Source organism: Hydra vulgaris, chromosome 10, assembly GCF_038396675.1.
Source record: "Hydra vulgaris chromosome 10, alternate assembly HydraT2T_AEP".
Taxonomy (NCBI): Eukaryota; Metazoa; Cnidaria; class Hydrozoa; order Anthoathecata; family Hydridae; genus Hydra; species Hydra vulgaris.
Genome location: NC_088929.1, coordinates 42,508,256 through 42,526,858, shown reverse-complemented (window position 1 = coordinate 42,526,858; position 18,603 = coordinate 42,508,256). Strand labels below are relative to the sequence as shown.

The 18,603-nt window shown below is 29.1% G+C and overlaps 1 protein-coding gene across 2 annotated transcripts in view; it reads left to right on the top strand.

Moving 5' to 3' along the window:
* Positions 1-18,603, top strand: part of LOC105846896 (vacuolar protein sorting-associated protein 37) — a 43,895-nt gene that overhangs the window by 10,258 nt on the left and 15,034 nt on the right. The window contains exons 1-3 of one of the 2 annotated variants that reach the window (XM_065808068.1): positions 1,912-2,067; positions 2,211-2,511; positions 3,098-3,269. In XM_065808068.1, coding sequence (XP_065664140.1) covers positions 2,236-2,511; positions 3,098-3,269 — 448 coding nt within the window. In that variant the 5' untranslated portion in view covers positions 1,912-2,067; positions 2,211-2,235. Of the gene's footprint in view, positions 1-1,911; positions 2,068-2,210; positions 2,512-3,097; positions 3,270-18,603 lie in introns of those variants that run through there. The other variant, XM_065808069.1, reaches the window with a different exon arrangement.

Genomic DNA, 18,603 nt, shown 5'->3' with positions numbered 1-18,603 from the left:
TTATTTTTTTGGCACGTCTTCATATTGATTTTGTTGAAACAATCTTAACTATTAAAAATTCTTTAAAGATTTTCTCTTATTTTTTGCAATGTTATCACCTCATTCAACATTACTGCCGATGCAATTGTTTTCGTTTGACGTCAGAGCGACTTAATGAATAATTCCTCCTCCTCTCAGGGTTAGGTTTATTATAGTATTCTTTTTAAAAGAAATCATTTTGTAGTTAGAAATATGAAAATTTAAATTAGTGAAAATTCGTCAGTACACCATGTTTCCTTAAGACAAATCATGCTGAATAAATTCTAAAAGGAAGTTTTTTAATTTGTCAATATTTGTGTCAATACTTCTTATGTTTATCTGTATGAATAAAAATCTTCGTTACATGATTTAAATTGTGTTTTAAAAGTATCAATATAAAAATATTCTGTATATTTCTCGTTAAATATTTTTTTATCCGCGTGATAAAAGTCACGAGGTAATATATTATTTGTGGTTTTAAAACTTTCGGAGTAATGGGTTTCAAAGTCAATTGATTGGAAACCCATTGTGTCAGATTAATAACTTTCTAGTTACAAAGATTGCGGCTTTACAGCTCGCGGATTTATTTATTTATGAAATTCTTTACCAAGTATTTTATCATATTTAATTATAGCGTATTTACCTTAACTCGAGTTACTAGGCTGTGTGCAAAAATACATTTTTGGGGTACTTTTCGAAATTTAATTTGGAATAAAAAAAAGATGAAAAAATATTTCTGTGTGTGTTTCGCCCTGATATTAACCTTAATACTAACTGTGGTAAATGTAACACCATGCGTTTTGTTGAGCACCGTTAATATTAAAATGTGTATATGATCATTAAGCATGCACGTTGGTATCACGCAAGTTTAATGAATCATGACTAGCCAGAAGATCAGCTACTTGAATATATCAGGCCCATAGGAACACAAATTATATTGGAGGGAGGGGGCAGTACTACTCCAAAATAGTTTTAAGGACCTTTTTTATTTTTTTGTTATTTTTCAGTCAACTTCTTCAAAAATATTTACTTGAAAAATTAGGGGGAGGGGGGACGAATGCCCCTGCTGCCCCCCTCCCCTGGTTGCTACAGTATACGACTGATATGCTACAGTATATACCCTGTATATGACTTAAATAGTTTCATTTTTTATTTTATCTTAGAGTTTTGATTGATAAAAGAAGTTGACAGATAATAGATTGCTAATACATAGCTATTAAAACTTAAAATATTTATTAATTATTAAGTTTAATTAAATTATTTTTAATTATTAAAATTAATAATTTAAAATGATGCTTTTGAAACTGTCTTCGCACATAGAACGTTTTTTTTTTTTTTTCATTTTTCTTTTAATTTATAACTTTTACCTAGAATAAGTTTAAAAATAATAATACTATTTATTTTTAATTTAAAATTGTTTAAAAAACGAATGCAGATAATTTTTACTGTTTAAAATAGTTTTCCAGCAGAAAGTACAAATTTTAGTTTAGTTTGATATTTGGAATTTTAGCAAATAATTTAAAATTTATAAAAGCGTAAGGCGCGTAATGACTTTCTAGTTAAATTCTAGTTAAAAAAAAAAATTTTAAATTTATTTACAATAGTTTTTATAGCAATAGACTGCTAAATTTACAAAGTTTATTTCATTATTCCAAATTTTTATTTTAGTTTCTTCCTTTTTAAACATGTTGCTAAAATAACATGTCCTAAATAAACCTCCCACAAGTTTTTCAACAACCTTTGAAATATATATAATACTTATTTACCGTGTGGCCTATTAATTTAAAAGAATAGTATGAAAAATTATTTATATGGATACATTATATCTATGCAAACAAAAAAAGTGAAAAAGGTCTATTTTTTCATAATACATTATTCGCGTAAAAAAAACTTTCTTTGTTTTTTCATTTTATTAAGAAGCAAAGAAAAGGAGAGCAAATGTAAACATTGAAAGATTCTCAGAGCTTTTTGGTTAACTATAAATTTAAATTTTTGGTTTCTGGTTTATGTTTATACGTGTTTTTACGTGTAGATTACACGTATTAACAGGTATTATTATAGTTTTATGTATTTTATAAAAAGAACTTCTGTTAGTTTACAAAATATTTTATAATTGTTTTTCTTATTGTACACACAGTGCAGTAAATAAAATATATTTTTGTTGCAAACGATAATTAAACCAATATTTTTAGATTGTAAAAAGACATATTTAAAGAAATGGCATTGCCTTTTCAGTATCCTGGATTTAAAGAAATGCCAATGCCACAGCCTTTTTACCCATCAGTTAGCAATGGTAATATGTATTTGAATACTTATATGTCTGAGCAGACATCTTATATGACACAATCGTCGTTGGCAACTGAAGAAAGTAATAATATGGATGAAATAGTTAAAAATTTGATGAGTCTTATGAATAATTATACCAAAGAAGACTTGCAACAAGTTTTAGATAATGAAGATAAAGTAAATGAGCTTATTCAAGATGCTGAACAGGTTTTGTGTAGTATTAATAATTTACATTTTAGTATAGTTTGTTTTTGAATTTTTTTTTAAACAATGATGGGCAATAACTACTTAATTCAAAGTTAAAACTATCTACCAACTTCTTATACTTACTCATAAAATAGAAATAACTATTTTAAAACTAAAGTAGTTTTATCCACCTTCTTGACTAACATACTTTGTAAATACTTATTAAATACTTTTACATTATGGATGTTCAAAACAGGGTCAAAACAGCCAGCTTCACACTAGAACTTATAATATATTAAGGGTAGAAGTTCTTTTTCATATGATGATAGTTGTTATTTTTTTTTAATTTTTACTGTTTTTGTAAAAAATAAAAAAATTTTGAAACTATTTTTAACTAATACTTTTTATAGAAAAGTAGTAATAACTACTTAATAATATTTTAATTAATATTAATTAATAATGATAATAAGTTACTATAGGTATCACATACTTTAAAATCTAATTTTAAAATGCTCATCACTAATAGTTAAATATAGTTTAAAATGAAAATTATATACTTAAATATTTTTTTTGATATTATAAGAAATTTATTTTTCATATAATGTAGACAAAGAATTTAAGAAGAAAACTTAAAAATTTATTCGAGCTAAACAAAGACCTTGCTGTTACAAACATATCCATGCAACCAGAGTTTGAGATAATGAAGGAGAAAGTGTTATCTTTGGTCAAAGAACAAAAAGAATTAAGAGACAAATATGACTTCATTTGTCAAAAAATAGGCAAGTATTGCACACAAACACACACACAGATATATATAAATATATACACACACAGATATATATATATATATATATATATATATATATATATATATATATATATATATATATATATATACATATATATATATATATATATATATATATATATATACATATATATATATATATTTATATATATATATATATATATATATATATATATATATATATATATATATATATATATATATAGAGATATATACATATATATATATATATATATATATATATATATATATATATATATATATATATATATATATATATATATATATATATATATATATATAGATATATACATATATATATATATATATATATATATATATATATATATATATATATATATATATATATATATATATATATATAGTAGAAAATTTTTAAATAGGGGGATTTAGCGTAACTATTATATCAGCTCATTTATTTTTATAGTTTTTTTAGGAGAAACTTGTTTTTGTGTCTACATTTAGAAATTAATTCCCATTTTAGTTCAAAATTTGACCCTGAAAAGAAATGTAATTTGGTTCAACCCTCCATATAGCAAAAATGTTTCTACCAACATAGGAAAAGTGTTTTTAAAATTGATCGATAAGAATTTCCCGCCCTCTAATAAGTTACATAAATTTCTAATTGAAATACAATTAAAGTTGCACAAAAAATATGGAAAGAATTATAAAAGGTCACAATAATGCTTTGATAAACAAAAAAGAAATCCTAAATGAAAAAACTACAAAAAATTGTAATTGTAAACAAAAAAACAATTGTCCAATGAGTGGAAGTTGTGTACCAGAGGCAAGGGCAGATCCAGGATTTTTATTGACTGTAGCAAAAATGCCATAGATGTTTGTTTTTTTTTTGTATAAAAAAAAAAAAGCTCCTCGCATTTTACATTTGCCGACAGTACTAGTTTGCCTGCCGAAGTCCAAGTTTGCCAATGTACTATATGATCTACATATGGCGGTTTGCTGGTCTAAAAGAGCTAAATTTGTAGACATAATGAACTAAAATTCATTGATAGGGGGTGGGGGATTATATCACACACCATTTGCGCCAGTCTTGTACAGTGGCTTATAATAATTCATGAGGTCCCTACCACTGCTTTCTTCTTCCTTCCGTTTAGAGCAGAAGAATGTTAGTTGATTTACGCGACGTTAAAACTATCTAGTTAAACTAAATACCTTTTAACGAAATGATAGTTTACTTATCTTTTATGACTTTTAATCATGACTAAAACCGTGACCAAACCCTTATCCTCAGTCGATGTATTTACATTTAGTTCTTGGTATTCCTATTGCCAGTTAATGTATTTATGCCAAAAATACACAAAACATTATCATATAAACTTATCTATATATTTAAATCAACAAAATATTTGTGGTTGTTAAAATGTTAGTCTGCAAAAAAATTGAAGGTTGATATTTGAAAATGAAAATGACAAATTTAATCTAAATTTGTTTAATAATACTATAAAATATCATATTTTTAATAATAAACTTCATTACTTCATTAAAATAAACTTTTTGTCAAATAATGAAAAAAAGAAATAGGTTTCAAATCAAATAACAAGTAGAACGTTTTTTGTAAATTAATATAGGATAGTTTATTGTGATGATAACACTCAATTTCAATTAAGTAATGCATTAAAGCATAAAAGTATTGAATATGGAAGTTAAACAAACTTTATCTTTAATCAAGTTAAAGAAAAGCCATTGAACAATATTGTCAAAAAGTTAAATTCTGTTTCAAGTAGTTCTGTAACAAATTTTCCTAACATAACATAATTGTAACAAAAGTGTTTCTCTTAATAGCGTTTTAATCAGCTAGACTATTTCTTCACCGGTAAAATTTGTGAAATGCCTTGTGACATGTGGTGATATTTTAATGATTTTTTTCAAGCATAATGCTGTATCACAAAAATCCAAAAGAAACTTTCTTTGTTTATCATTTAGATCTCATTTTATCACATATCATTTAGATCTCATTTTATCACATAATTGCCTTGCTTTGCTATTTGACTCTCTTACTGATTCTAAAGTTAGATGAATTTGATCACATAAAAATTAGGAATTTATTTGTTTACAGGTTTTCACAACATTTTCAAAAGAAATTTAAGACCATCAAACATATAACTTGTATTACAAGTTATCATAACATCTAAAACACTTTTCAAAAAAGAATTTATAACATTGGTTTTCCAAAAACAGCAATTTTTTGATAGTATTAGTGATACAATAACATTTTTATAACATACACCTTGTCACAGGAAGTAATAGTTTCTAGTAGAAATTTTTAAAGTAAAAAAAAAAGGTAGAACAAAGTTCCTTGCATATTTAGAATAAATTAAAAATCTATCTGAGAGGAAAATTGTGCAAAATGTTATTTTAGTTTAACCTTTTTGAAGTTTTGATGCCAATCAGATCATATAATAGTGTTGCTAGACGTTTTAAAACTCGCATTAGATAAACATTCTATCCATCGTGTTTTCTTCTCTTTGTCTCTGGGAAATCTATAAATTTTTTAGGACGTTTTTAAATCATTTAACCTCAATAATAAATAGCTCGTAGAACAGCAATAAACACATTTCACCATTTTTCATAAACATAAACAAATTTCACCATTTTCCTAATAGACTAAATAAAGAAACCAACAGGCGGTGCTATTTAATTTAGTCTTTATAATTATAAAACCTTTTCATTTAGATTGCTATCCATATCATTGAAAAAAGTTTTAAAAACGGAGGATGGATATTTAGCAGAATTTCTTTGCTACACAATTTTTTTTTTTTGCTACAGGTTCTCGCTTGATGACTTTTAGTCACTACGTAAGACCTCCTTGTTAATAAAAAAATTGCAGCTAAACAGCCTAAATATACAATAACTACTCGGGGGTATGTATAGAGTTGTTTCAAAATGGGACAAATTGCCTTTTGCTCCAGTTGCTACAGTCGATTTGCCATTTTATTTAACGCCCAATGCAATTAAAGTTGATACACTGGATATGTTTGACATTCTTTAAAAAATTTATGGGAATGTGAGACAAAACCCGTTAAAAACATGGATTTTTCATTCAAGAATTTCATTTTTCCGAATGAAATATTTCCGTAACATAGTCAACTTGGCTCAGCTACGATTTTGAATTAATCTTTGAAATGCCGCATTTTGACTACTTGTATCCCACAAATTCCCACAAATATTCTTATAAATTTAAAATATTCTTATATCAAATATTCTTTTTAAACTATTTATAACGTCATTTATAAATGGAAGATTTCCTGATATTTTGAAATTAACTTGCGTTATTCCAATACTTAAAAATGGCTCTAAACTTTCATGCACTAACTACAGACCTATTTCTCTTTTATCTAACATTAGTAAGCTTCTTGAGAAACTTATGTATTCTAGAGTGTACTCTTTTCTAAACTCATTCAATTGTTTAAATGATATTCAATTCGGTTTTCGATCAAAACATTCTACTTGCCATGCATTAATAAGTATAATGGAGAAAATTAGGAAAGCTCTTGATACTGGTCATTTCGTTTGAGGTGTTTTTATCGATTTACAACAAGCTTTTAATACCGTTGACCATAGTATTTTGATCTCTAAATTAAATTATTATGGTTTCAATCTTATCTTTCAGATTAAAAACATTTTGTAAGTATTAATGGTTTCAATTTTAGTAATAAATCAGTTTTGTGTGGTGTTCCTCAAGGTTCTGTTCAAGGTCCTCTTTTATTTTTAATCTATGTTAACAACCTAGTCAACTCTGTTCACTTCTCCTCAGATTATCTGTTTGCTGTTGATATAAATCTTTTGCACATCAACAAATCGTATCATTCTTTATGTAAAAATATTAATTCAGATCTAAAAGATATAGTTCGCTGGTTAAATGCTAACCTAATATGTCTCAGCATTAAAAAAACTGAACTAATTTTTTTTTCATTTCCGAGAAAAAATTATTTTATAAAAATGTTGGAATAAAAATCAAAATAATAATAAACAGCTATATCCTTCAAAAGTTATTAAATATCTTGGTGTATTATTGATTGTAATCTTACATGGAACTTTCACATTAATGAGCTAAGCAAGAAATCTTGAGCTAATGGTATGCTTTCAATAATTCGTCATTATGTCGTTTATTCTCATCTCATCTTAGATATTGTTGTCAAGTTTGGGGTCAAGTTGGAAACTATCGCATTAACAAGTTGCTATTGTCTCAGCGTCAATCCATTAGAATAATAAACTTCCAACCCATTAAATCTGACACATCGAAGTCCTCCAAAAAAGTTTTTATTCTAACATTTTCAGCGCTAGTAAAGTATGCTAATCTTCTTTTTGTTTTTGACTCCTTAAATAAAAACTTACCATTTCCTATCAAAAACTTGTTCACAGAAAGTAGACTATTACACTCCTACTCTACTAGAAATACACACAATGGAAAACTAAATATACCATCTTTTAAAACCCAGAAGTATGGTAATCATTCTATTGCTTATCAGTGCATTTGTAAATGGAACAGGAGCCTTGCATGCATTTTGAATGAGTCCAAAAAACTATATCCTAAAATACCTTAACTCTTACACAATATCAATTTAAAAAAATTCTGAAAAACATTTTATTCTAACTTTTAGGCATTTTATCCTTACGATTAAAATATTCTTTTAATTTTCTTTTTGTCATTACTACAATTATCGTCAGTACCTTTTTTTAATTTTTTTATTATTATTAAAACCTGCAAACTATGACTTCTACATGTTTTTTGTTTTAGAGTATGTTCTGTGTGCTTTGGTCTATGTGTTTGCGGTCCATGTTCTTCAGTGTGTGTTCTTGCTTATTATTACTTATATTATATTTAAAAATTGGTGTCACTCCTTTGATCAGATTTCTGTATGAGTGACTCCATTCTAAATAAATCATTAACTTATTATTATAAATAATTTTATGCTCCTAACTACCATTATAATATTAGTTAATATTATTTTTTTCATTGTAAATAATGTAAACATACTTATTAATACTATTACTACAATTTGAATTAATTTTTTTTTTAATCTTATATTATTATAATATATTATTATTATTATTGTTATTAATAGTATTATTAGTATTATTATTATCAAAACAATTGTAAAAATGATTTATGGAAAATAAATAGCTTGTTGTTGTTATTATTGTTGTTGTTGTTGTTGTTGTTGTTGTTGTTGTTGTTGTTGTTGTTGTTGTTGTTGTTGTTATCCTCCATATTTTATTAAAATTATTTTTTATTTTGCATGAAAAAAAAATGTATTTGAAAAATAAAAAGAGAAAAAAAACTGAGCAGACTGTAACAATTGCTACACTTGCTACAACCTGGATCCGCTCCTGAGAGGGTGAATGGAAAAAATGTTTTGCCAATCATAAGCAGTCTTTTAAAAATAACAAGTATTCAATAGACACCATGCTGTCAAAATATATATGGGAATTAAAAGGTAAAAATATTGATGATTTTATACTGAATTAGTCTATCCTTAAAACAGCGCCTGCATATAACAATATTTCTAAAAATTGCATACTATGACTACAAGAAAAATTTGAAATAATTACACATGCAAACCAAGAATGCTTATTAAACAAAAAATCGGAAATTAATTTCTAAATGTAGGCACAAAAATAAGTTTCTCCTAAAAAACTATAAAAATAAATGAACTCAAATGAGTCTTTATGGATGAAACACAGTGTTAAATAAAAAAAATTTTTGTTAAGTGTTTTTCTACTAATTTATAATTGCTCTGTTCTTTTAGGAACATTGAGCGCTATATTTTGTAGAATACATTTAAAGTTGTTTAAACATATATATATATATATATATATATATATATTATATATATATATATATATATATATATATATATATATATATATATATATATATATATATATATATATATATACACATATATATTAGAATAAAGCCTTATATAGTCTTTACATTACTTCCAATCATAAAGTTAGACTCTGCCACAGATACTGAAAAACTTTAAAAGTTATAGACCTGTTTCTAATTTAGTAATCATTAGTAAGCTAATAGAAAGAGAAGTTTCCAAATGTCTTGATTCCCACATGACAACAAACAATCTTCATATAGATTTTCAAAATGGATACCAAATCAGTACTAATGTTAATTGATCTAAGTGCTGCCTTAGACACTATTGATCATCAAAAACTACTTTTTTATTAACTTGTGAAATAGATATAATTTACTTAAGTCACAAGTGGTTCGAATCATTTTTAATTAAAAAAGTTAAAATTGGTAACTCTTATTCCACGAACCAAAATGTAAAATATGGAGCACCACAAGGTACAGTCCTGGGTCTAAAACTCCATAAAATTTATATTAGACCACTATACAAATATCTGAACATAACCAATTTTAAAAATTTTGGATACTCAGATAATCATTAAACTCTAAAAGCATTCTTTCCTTAATCTCAATATAATGCACTAGTCCTGGATATACCAAAATGTCTAAAGTACATATCTAAATGGATGAGTAAATCATTCTTATGTATTAACCAATTGAAAACAAAAATATTATTAATGCACCACCTAGCAATCAAAAAGATATTATTATTATTATTAAAAGTACTTTTTTTAACAAGGAATGCTTTAGATTTATAATGTAATATAATTTTCATTTACTCTACTAGATTATTTATTCACTAGTCGAGAAGGAAACATTGTGATAGCAGAGCTAATCGAGACGAGTTCCCTTCGTACCGAAGTACTACTCACACGCTGAGTAGGCGGAGCCGGGATTTGAACCTGCAATTCTGCTGCTACGGCCAATAATTAATCTGAATTTTCAGCAGGGCTTTAACCAAATGAGCTATCCTGGCTCAGATTTGTTGACTCAGCAAAAAGTTTAGATGAGATACTTGACAATGAATTATCTTTAAAAACACAAATAAATAAGATTGTTAAATACTGCTACAATATATTGAGCAAAATATCCAAAATAAAACAATTCTTAATGCACAAAGATTTGAGCACCATAGTATGTTCTCTACCATTTTCACAGTTAGATTATTGCAACTTCCTCTACTTTGGAATTGAAAAGGCATTTAATAAAACTGCATTCTGTTCAAAGTTGTGCAGCAAGACTAGTATTTAAAACCAGAATAAAAAATTAAGTAAATGACCAGTAATTTATCATATTTCATTGGATAAAAATAAGAGAAAGAATCCATTTCAAGGTCCTCTTAATAATGCACAAATCTATTATTTTGGATGTACCAATGTCATTATGCAATTTAATTCTCTACTTAATGTTAAAAAGAACACTAAAATTAAAGGAAACAAATTGCAGTAATTGTTTTATTAATTGAGCATTATCCCATTATGGTCCTTGATTGGTCCTAAACTTTTAAAAATACATCCAAATATCATCCGTAAATAATCTGTAATAAATCTTATTTAATGGTAAACTATTCCACCACAAAATTCTTAAATATTAAAAATTTTACTAATATTTTGTTACACAGCTGAGCAAGTGTTGTGCTATCTTATCCATTATTCTTTTACATCACCTAGAAAGATCATTGTTAACTTCTACAATTCTTGATAATTGTTCCACTTCTGCTTTTGCATAGAAAGGTAATATTCAATAAATCCAAGAATGATAAAACAGACATAGTTAGGCACTTTATTACTTCCTGTTATATATATTTTTGTCGATTTTGTCTAGGTTTCCCTAAATCTTTTAAAAAGTGCTATGTCTGGGACTAAAGTTGCAGCCATCAGTGATTTAAAACAGCTCCTAAAATTAACTCAAAAATGTGATGACGGCAAGGGAGGTTTCACAATTGAACAATTTTTCTAGGTTTATTCAGGCACTATATACTTGACCTTTATTGCTTGTTGTTGTATTACAGCAAATGATTTTTTTTTACTTTTCCCCACGTCGCCTCTGCATCATAAGCAACTATTAAGGGGTAAACAGATTCTATCTGTTGACCAGCCTCGCACCCCTTCTTCATCTATTAGGCTGGCGCAGATGTATTTTTAATACATTGTTTCCAATTTAGGATGTTAAATGGTGGATCTTCTTGACTCAATGCATGGGTTTTGCTTGTGTCTCTGTTTTTATGACTAGGCAACTCATTATATTATCTCCTAATAAGGGTACAGCTCTAAAACTCAGTTTTATGGTTCTGAGGCTGGCTGGTAGTCAGGTTTCCCAAACTCTGTGGTAGCTCTCAGAGAGGCTGATTCCATCAACAGCTGAAAAATATCAAAGTATTAACAGTGCCATTTTGCGCATGGATGGTGTCCCTGTTTGTACTTTTGGTGTGCATTGCGGAGGCCACATTTGGAGCCCTTTGTTACGGCTTAGGGTTTATTAGTAGTAATGAGACAATTGCTTAAGCTATTAAACAGTGTTCTGAGTACTATATATGCTTTGAGTCAAGTTCTTCAATCTAATTTAAAAATGAATAAAGTACCAAAAACTATAAAACACAAAAACCATCATCATCACCAAGTTCTCTAAACCTATCATTCACTAATATTCGTGGTCTTCAAAGTAACTTTTCTATTGAGTCCTATCTCTTGCAAAGTTCACCAGACCTACTTGCTCTTTGTGAGACTAATTTGAGTTCAGCTGTCTCATCTTGTGATCTTAGTGTTGGTGGTTATCTTCCTCTAATTCGTAAAGACTCCAATAGTCACATGCTTGGCCTGGGCATTTACATTCGTAAGAATTCACCCATTTGTTGTGAAACTAGGTTTGAATCCACAGACTATTCTTTCATGTGCTTTCGTTTAGCACCACTTCACTCTATTGCCTTTCTCTTTGTTCTATATCGCTCTCCTTCATCTCAAGACTGCACACTTTTTGACGTTATTTCTGATCATATTAACCAAGCCCTCTCTCTTTATCCATCAGCTAATATAGTTGTTGTTCGTGACTTTAATGCTCACCACTCTGAATGGCTTGGCTCTAGTGTCAGTGATTCGGCAGGCATTAAAGCCCACAACTTTTGCCTTTCTCAATCCCTAACTCAAATAGTCAACTTTCCAACTCGCTTTCCAGACAACCCGAATCATTTACCTTCTCTACTCGACTTATGTCTTGTTTCTGATCCTAGTCAGTGCTCAGTTTCTCCACATTCACCCTTAGGTGCTTCTGATCGCAGTTTGATCTCTCTAAAACTATTATCTCATTCTTCTTCATCACCTGAATCCCCCTATTATCGAACCTCTTACAACTACAGTAAAGCTGACTGGGATTCTTTCCGTGATTTTCTTTGTGATGACCCTTGGGTAGAAATCTTTCGTCTTCCTGTCAACAAATGTGCTTTTTACATAACTTCGTGGATTCAGGCTGGCATGGAATCTTTTATTTCCTCTCAACAATTCCAGGTCAAGCCTCTTTCTCCTCCATGGTTTTCTTCACACTGTGCTGCTGCGATTGCCAATCGAAATCGTTACTTCCATATTTATCAGCAAAACAATTCTCCAGAAAATAGGCGTCTGTTTATTACTGCTAGAAACAACTGTAAAAAGGTTTTGTCTAACGCCAAAAACCCATTCTCAGGTCATGAAATCTCGTATCTCGTCTCAAAAATTAGGCTCTCGTGACTTCTGGAGAATCTTTAATAATATCAATAATAAGGGCAAATCTATAATTCCACCTCTCTTGTATGGTTCAGACTTTGTCACCACACCTAAAGACTAAGCTGAATTGTTTGCTAAAAACTTTTCATCAATATCATCTCTTGATTCCACTAGTTGCTTTCTACCTGATATTGCCAACAAACAGGTTGATCCATTGCTTGACATTCATATCACTCCAGCATCTGTATCTAAAGTGATCTCCTGCCTAGACTCTTCTACAGCTTGTGGCCCAGACAACATACCTGTTATTGTCTTGCAATAGTGTTCTCCGGAGCTGTCGTCTATGCTCTCAAAACTATTCAACAAGTGCTTATCAGAGTCTTGCTTTCCAGCCTACCGGAAAGCGGCATCTGTTATCCCTATCTTCAAAAATTCTGGAGAGCGATCTGATTCATCTAATTACCGTCCCATAAGTCTTCTTCCTATCATAAGCAAGGTTTTTGAATCTTTAATTAACAAACACTTAATTTCTCATCTTGAATCTAATCACTTACTTTCTGACCATCAATATGGATTTCAATCTTCTTGTTCTACAGCTGATTTGATAACAGTAATAACTGACAGGTTTTATCGTGCATTAGATAAAGGTTGAGAGGTTAAGGTCATCGCTCTTGACATTTCAAATGCTTTTGATAAAGTTTGGCATGCTGGTCTTCTCCATAAGCTTTCTTCTTATGGTGTATCCGGCAACATCTTTAAAATCATTGAATCCTTCCTTTCCAATCATAGCATAAAAGTTGTCCTCGATGGACAACACTCTTCTTCTTATTCTGTAACTTCACGGGTTCCTCAAGGTTCTATCCTTGGCCCTATACTCTTTTTAATTTACATTAACGATCTTCCAGATATTCTCACATCTAAGGTGGCATTGTTTGCTGGTGATACTACCATTTATTCTTGTCATGATAAAAAACCAACACTCTCTGATTGCTTGGAGGGGGTATTTGAGCTTGAAAAGGATCTTACTTCTGCTACAGCATGGGGCTCTCAGTGGCTGGTGAACTTTAATTCAGATAAAACTCAATTTTTTCAGCCAATCGTTATTGCAATAATTTAGATCTTCCTATATTTATGAACGGTGATGTACTCGATGAGTCACCTACTCTTCATCTTCTAGGATTAACTCTTACTTCCAATCTTTCTTGGAAACCATATATCAAATCAGTTGCAAAATTAGCATCTGCTAAGGTTGCATCTCTATCGAGCTCGTCACTTTCTTACTTCGGATTCTATTCTCTATCTCTATAAATCTCAAATCTGGCCTTGTATGGAATATTGTTGCCATATCTGGGGCGGATCTTCTTTCTCTATTAGACAAGATGCCCTTTCTGTTTTAGACAAGGTGCAAAAACGCATTGTAAACATAGTTGGACCTGGTCTTGCAGCCAACCTCCAACCATTATCACATTGTCGTAATGTTGCTTCTTTCTCTTTTCTACAAATACTATAATGGGCACTGCTCTAAAGAGCTAGCGTCTCTTGTGCCATCAACTAAAATTCATTCTCGTGTTACTCGTCATTCAATTATGTGTCATCCTTTTTCTGTGACTGTTCCTAAGTGCTCCAAAAACGCTTATTCGTCTAGTTTTTTTCCTTGAACATTAGCTCTTTGGAATTCGCTTTCTTCATCTTGCTTTCCTGATTCATATAATTTGCAATCTTTTAAGTTGTCTGTCAATCGTTATCTTGCTCTACAATCTTCATCTTTTCTCATTCAGTAACTTCCAACTTTAATTAGTGGCTGCTTGCAGCCTTGTTGGAAGCGAAGATGTTTAAAAAAAAAAAACAAAAAAAACCAGAGGTGTTTAAGTAATGAAAAAAAAAATACTCTTAATTAAGTATTTTATTTCAAACTACTTAACTAACTTATGTAATTTATGTAAATTTAGATATTTTCTAAACAATGAAATATTGCATACATTTTTGCATGGTAGTACTTATAAGTATAACAAAGTGTAACATAACTAAACTTTCAAGATAGAACACAAAAATTTTATCACTCAATGATGTTCTCAACTTAGTAATAAAATTCTAGCAGTACTAAAGCATCTTTCTGAATCAACTGTATCAGTGGTAAAGACAGTGTGATTTTTTAAGCATTTTTGGACAGTCATTTTATTTTTTAAGTATTGCTTTTTTTTCATTTTTGATGCAACTCAAAACATTTAATTAAACTTTGATCATTATTAAATGAGTTTTCCGCAAGAAAGCGGTGAAGTTCTTTCGTCTTTTTTTGTAAAGATTCTTTACTTTCGTCATTCACATTTAACTGTAGATGCTTTAGGATCATAAAAAAGACATATTCAGCAAAATTCATTGAAGTTGAAAAATATGGTTCCAAGAAATCATCAAAATATAAACTATAAAAAAACAGTAATATTGTAAGGGTGTAGGGTAGCTGTATACAAAATTAAAAGTTAGACTACTTTTATAAAAATGTTGATAAAATAAAATTTTTATAAAAAAAAATTTCTAATCCATACTCTAAAATATTGCACATGAAAGCTTTTGCAGCAACCAATAAAATATAAAACTCCTACCTTTTGTCAGCAGTTCTACATATTTATTAAAAGTATATTTATTAAAACTATATTTATTATAAAATTTTTATAAAAACAAATTTCCAACCCGTACTCTAAAGTATTGCACATGAAAGCTTTTGCACCAACCAATAAAACATAAAACTCCTACCTTTTGTCAGCAGTTTTACATATTTATTAAAAATATATTTATTAAAACTATATTTATTATAAAATTTTTATAAAAACAAATTTCCAACCCATACTCTAAAGTATTGCACATGAAAGCTTTTGCAGCAACCAATAAAATATATAACTCCTACCTTTTGTCAGCAGTTTTACATTTTTTTTTTTTTTTTTTTTTTCTTTCTGTTATTCACCTCCTCAAGGCCGAGAAGGCCACTACAGACGAGGAGGTTACTTAATAGTGGTTATAACCCTCTCTCAACTCTATAACTCCGAAACACAAACCTTGACGATTAAGGCCGCTGCGCGGAGAAACAAGTTGAGCGCGGTACTACCAGGGACGTGGTGGGGATCGAACTCGGAACCTCTCGCTTATGAAGTGAGCGCTTTACCACTACACCACTACCGCATACAATTTACATATACCGCATATAATAACATATTTATTAAAAATATATTTATTAAAACTATATTTATTATAAAATTTTTATAAAAACAAATTTCCAACCCATACTCTAAAGTATTGCACATGAAAGGGTTGGGGTGGTTGGTGCGGCGCGGGGCCCCCTGCGTTGGCCGCAGCAGGGGTGCGCCAGTGCTGCCCTTGAACTGGGGGGGGGGGTTGGGTGATCCACTTTAAGGGGAGAAGAAAACCGAAGAATTTTTTTAATTCCCTGTATTTAATGAGTTGAGTGATTTATAAAAGGTAGTTAGTTAAAAGTATGGTGGCTAGGAGAACAATTTAGTGATCATTCTAAAGTATTTGTTTTTTCAATGTCTAAATCATTTCAAGAAATAAATTTTTCTTCTGAATAAAGAGCATCAAAAATTACGTAAATAAATCAAACCACTCCTATAATAAAAATAATTAAACCTAAAGAAATAATGGTATTTCAAGTAAGTAGACTATCTGGAAAGTCTGCATATCTTCTAGGCATTCCTGCTAATCTTAAGAAATGTTGTGGAAAGAAGGTTAAATTTACTCCTATAAAAGTAATTCAAAAATGAATTTTACCAAAAGTTTCATTAATAGCAAATCCAGAGATTTTTCCAAATCAAAAGTAAAATCCCCCAAACATAGCAAATACTGTACCTAATGATAAAACATAATGGAAATGAGCTACTACATAATATGTGTCATGTAATAAAATGTCTAGTAATCCATTAGCTAAAACCACGCCAGTTAAACCACCTAAGGTAAATAAAAGTATAAAGCCGGTAGCTCATAAAATAGGCGTAGATAAATTAATTTTTCCTCCATACATTGTTGCTAGTCAACTGAAAATTTTAATTCCTGTAGGAACAGCAATAATCATAGTAGCTGCTGTAAAATAAGCTCTAGTATCAACATCCATACCTACAGTAAACATATGATGAGCTCAAACAATAAAACCTAAAAAGGCTATAGCTAATTGAGCATATACCATGCCTAAATACCCAAAAACTTGGTTTTTTGAGCTAAAAATAGGAATAATCTGTGAAATAATTCCAAATCCTGGAATTATTAAAATATATTCTGGGTGACCAAAAAATCAAATTAAATGCTGATATAAAATGGGATCTCCTCCTCCAGCTGGATCAAAGAAAGTAGTATTAAAATTTCTATCAGTCAATAACATAGTTATTGCTTCCGCTAAAACGGGAAGAGAAAGAAGTAATAAGAATGCCGTTATTAAAACAGATCATACAAATAAAGGAAGTTTATCAAATGTTAAACCTGGTGTTCTCATGTTGTAAATGATTGTAATAAAGTTAATTGCTCCAGCAATTGAAGAATATCTAGCACAGTGTAAACTAAAAATAGTTAGATCTACAGACCCTCCTGAATGAGCTAAGGGCCCAGATAAGGGAGGATAAACTGTTCAACCTGTTACTGCTCCTTGTTCTACTAAAGATGAAGTTAAAAGTAGAATTAATGCAGGAGGAAGTAGTCAAAAACTTAAATTATTTAGTCTGGGAAAAGCCATGTCTGGTGCTCCTATATATATATAGGCACAAATCAATTTCCATAACCTCCTATTAGGACTGGCATGACTAAAAAGACTATCATTACAAAAGCATGAGCTGTTACTATAACATTATATAAATGATCATCTCCTATTACTCTTCCTGGTGCTGAAAGTTCTATTCTAATTAACATACTTAAAGCAGTTCCTATCATTCCAGAAAATGCCCCAAAAATTATATATAAAGTTCCTATACCTTTGTAATTAGTTGAAAACATTCAACGTGTGATTCAATTATACACTTATCTTTTGAATAAACAAGTAATTTTCTAATTTTCCTATTGCTGGAATTATTGATAAAAAATAAAAAAAATAAAATAAACTAGAAATTATACCGATTATTATATAAGGGTTTTCTATAGGTTTAGAACCTAATCAAGTTAATAAGATGAAATTTGCTTTAAACATTCAATATAATAATTTTCCTATAGGTCTAAAAATTAATGAAAAAAATTTATTAGTATGTAAAAATGGAATAGCAAATAAAATTATTATACTCAAAATTAAAGCTAAAACTCCTCCTAACTTGTTAGGATTTGATCTTAATATAGCATAAGCAAATAAAAATATCATTCTGGCATTATATGAACAGGAGTTACTAATGAATTAGTGTTAATAAAATTTTCTGGATCACCTAGAGTATTGGTATAAAAAAATACTATAAATAATAGAATAAATATTAGTATAAAAAATCCATAAATTTCTTTTATTGCAAAATACCAATGAAATGGTACTTTATCAAAATTACTATTAATTCCTAACGGATTACTAGATCCAACACTATGGATTAGTACTATGTGAATTAGAATTAAAGATGCTAATACAAATGGAAATAGATAATGTAAACTAAAAAATCTACCTAAAGTGGCATTATTTACACTAAATCCACCTCAAATTCATTGAACTATGTCATCTCCATAAGGAATTG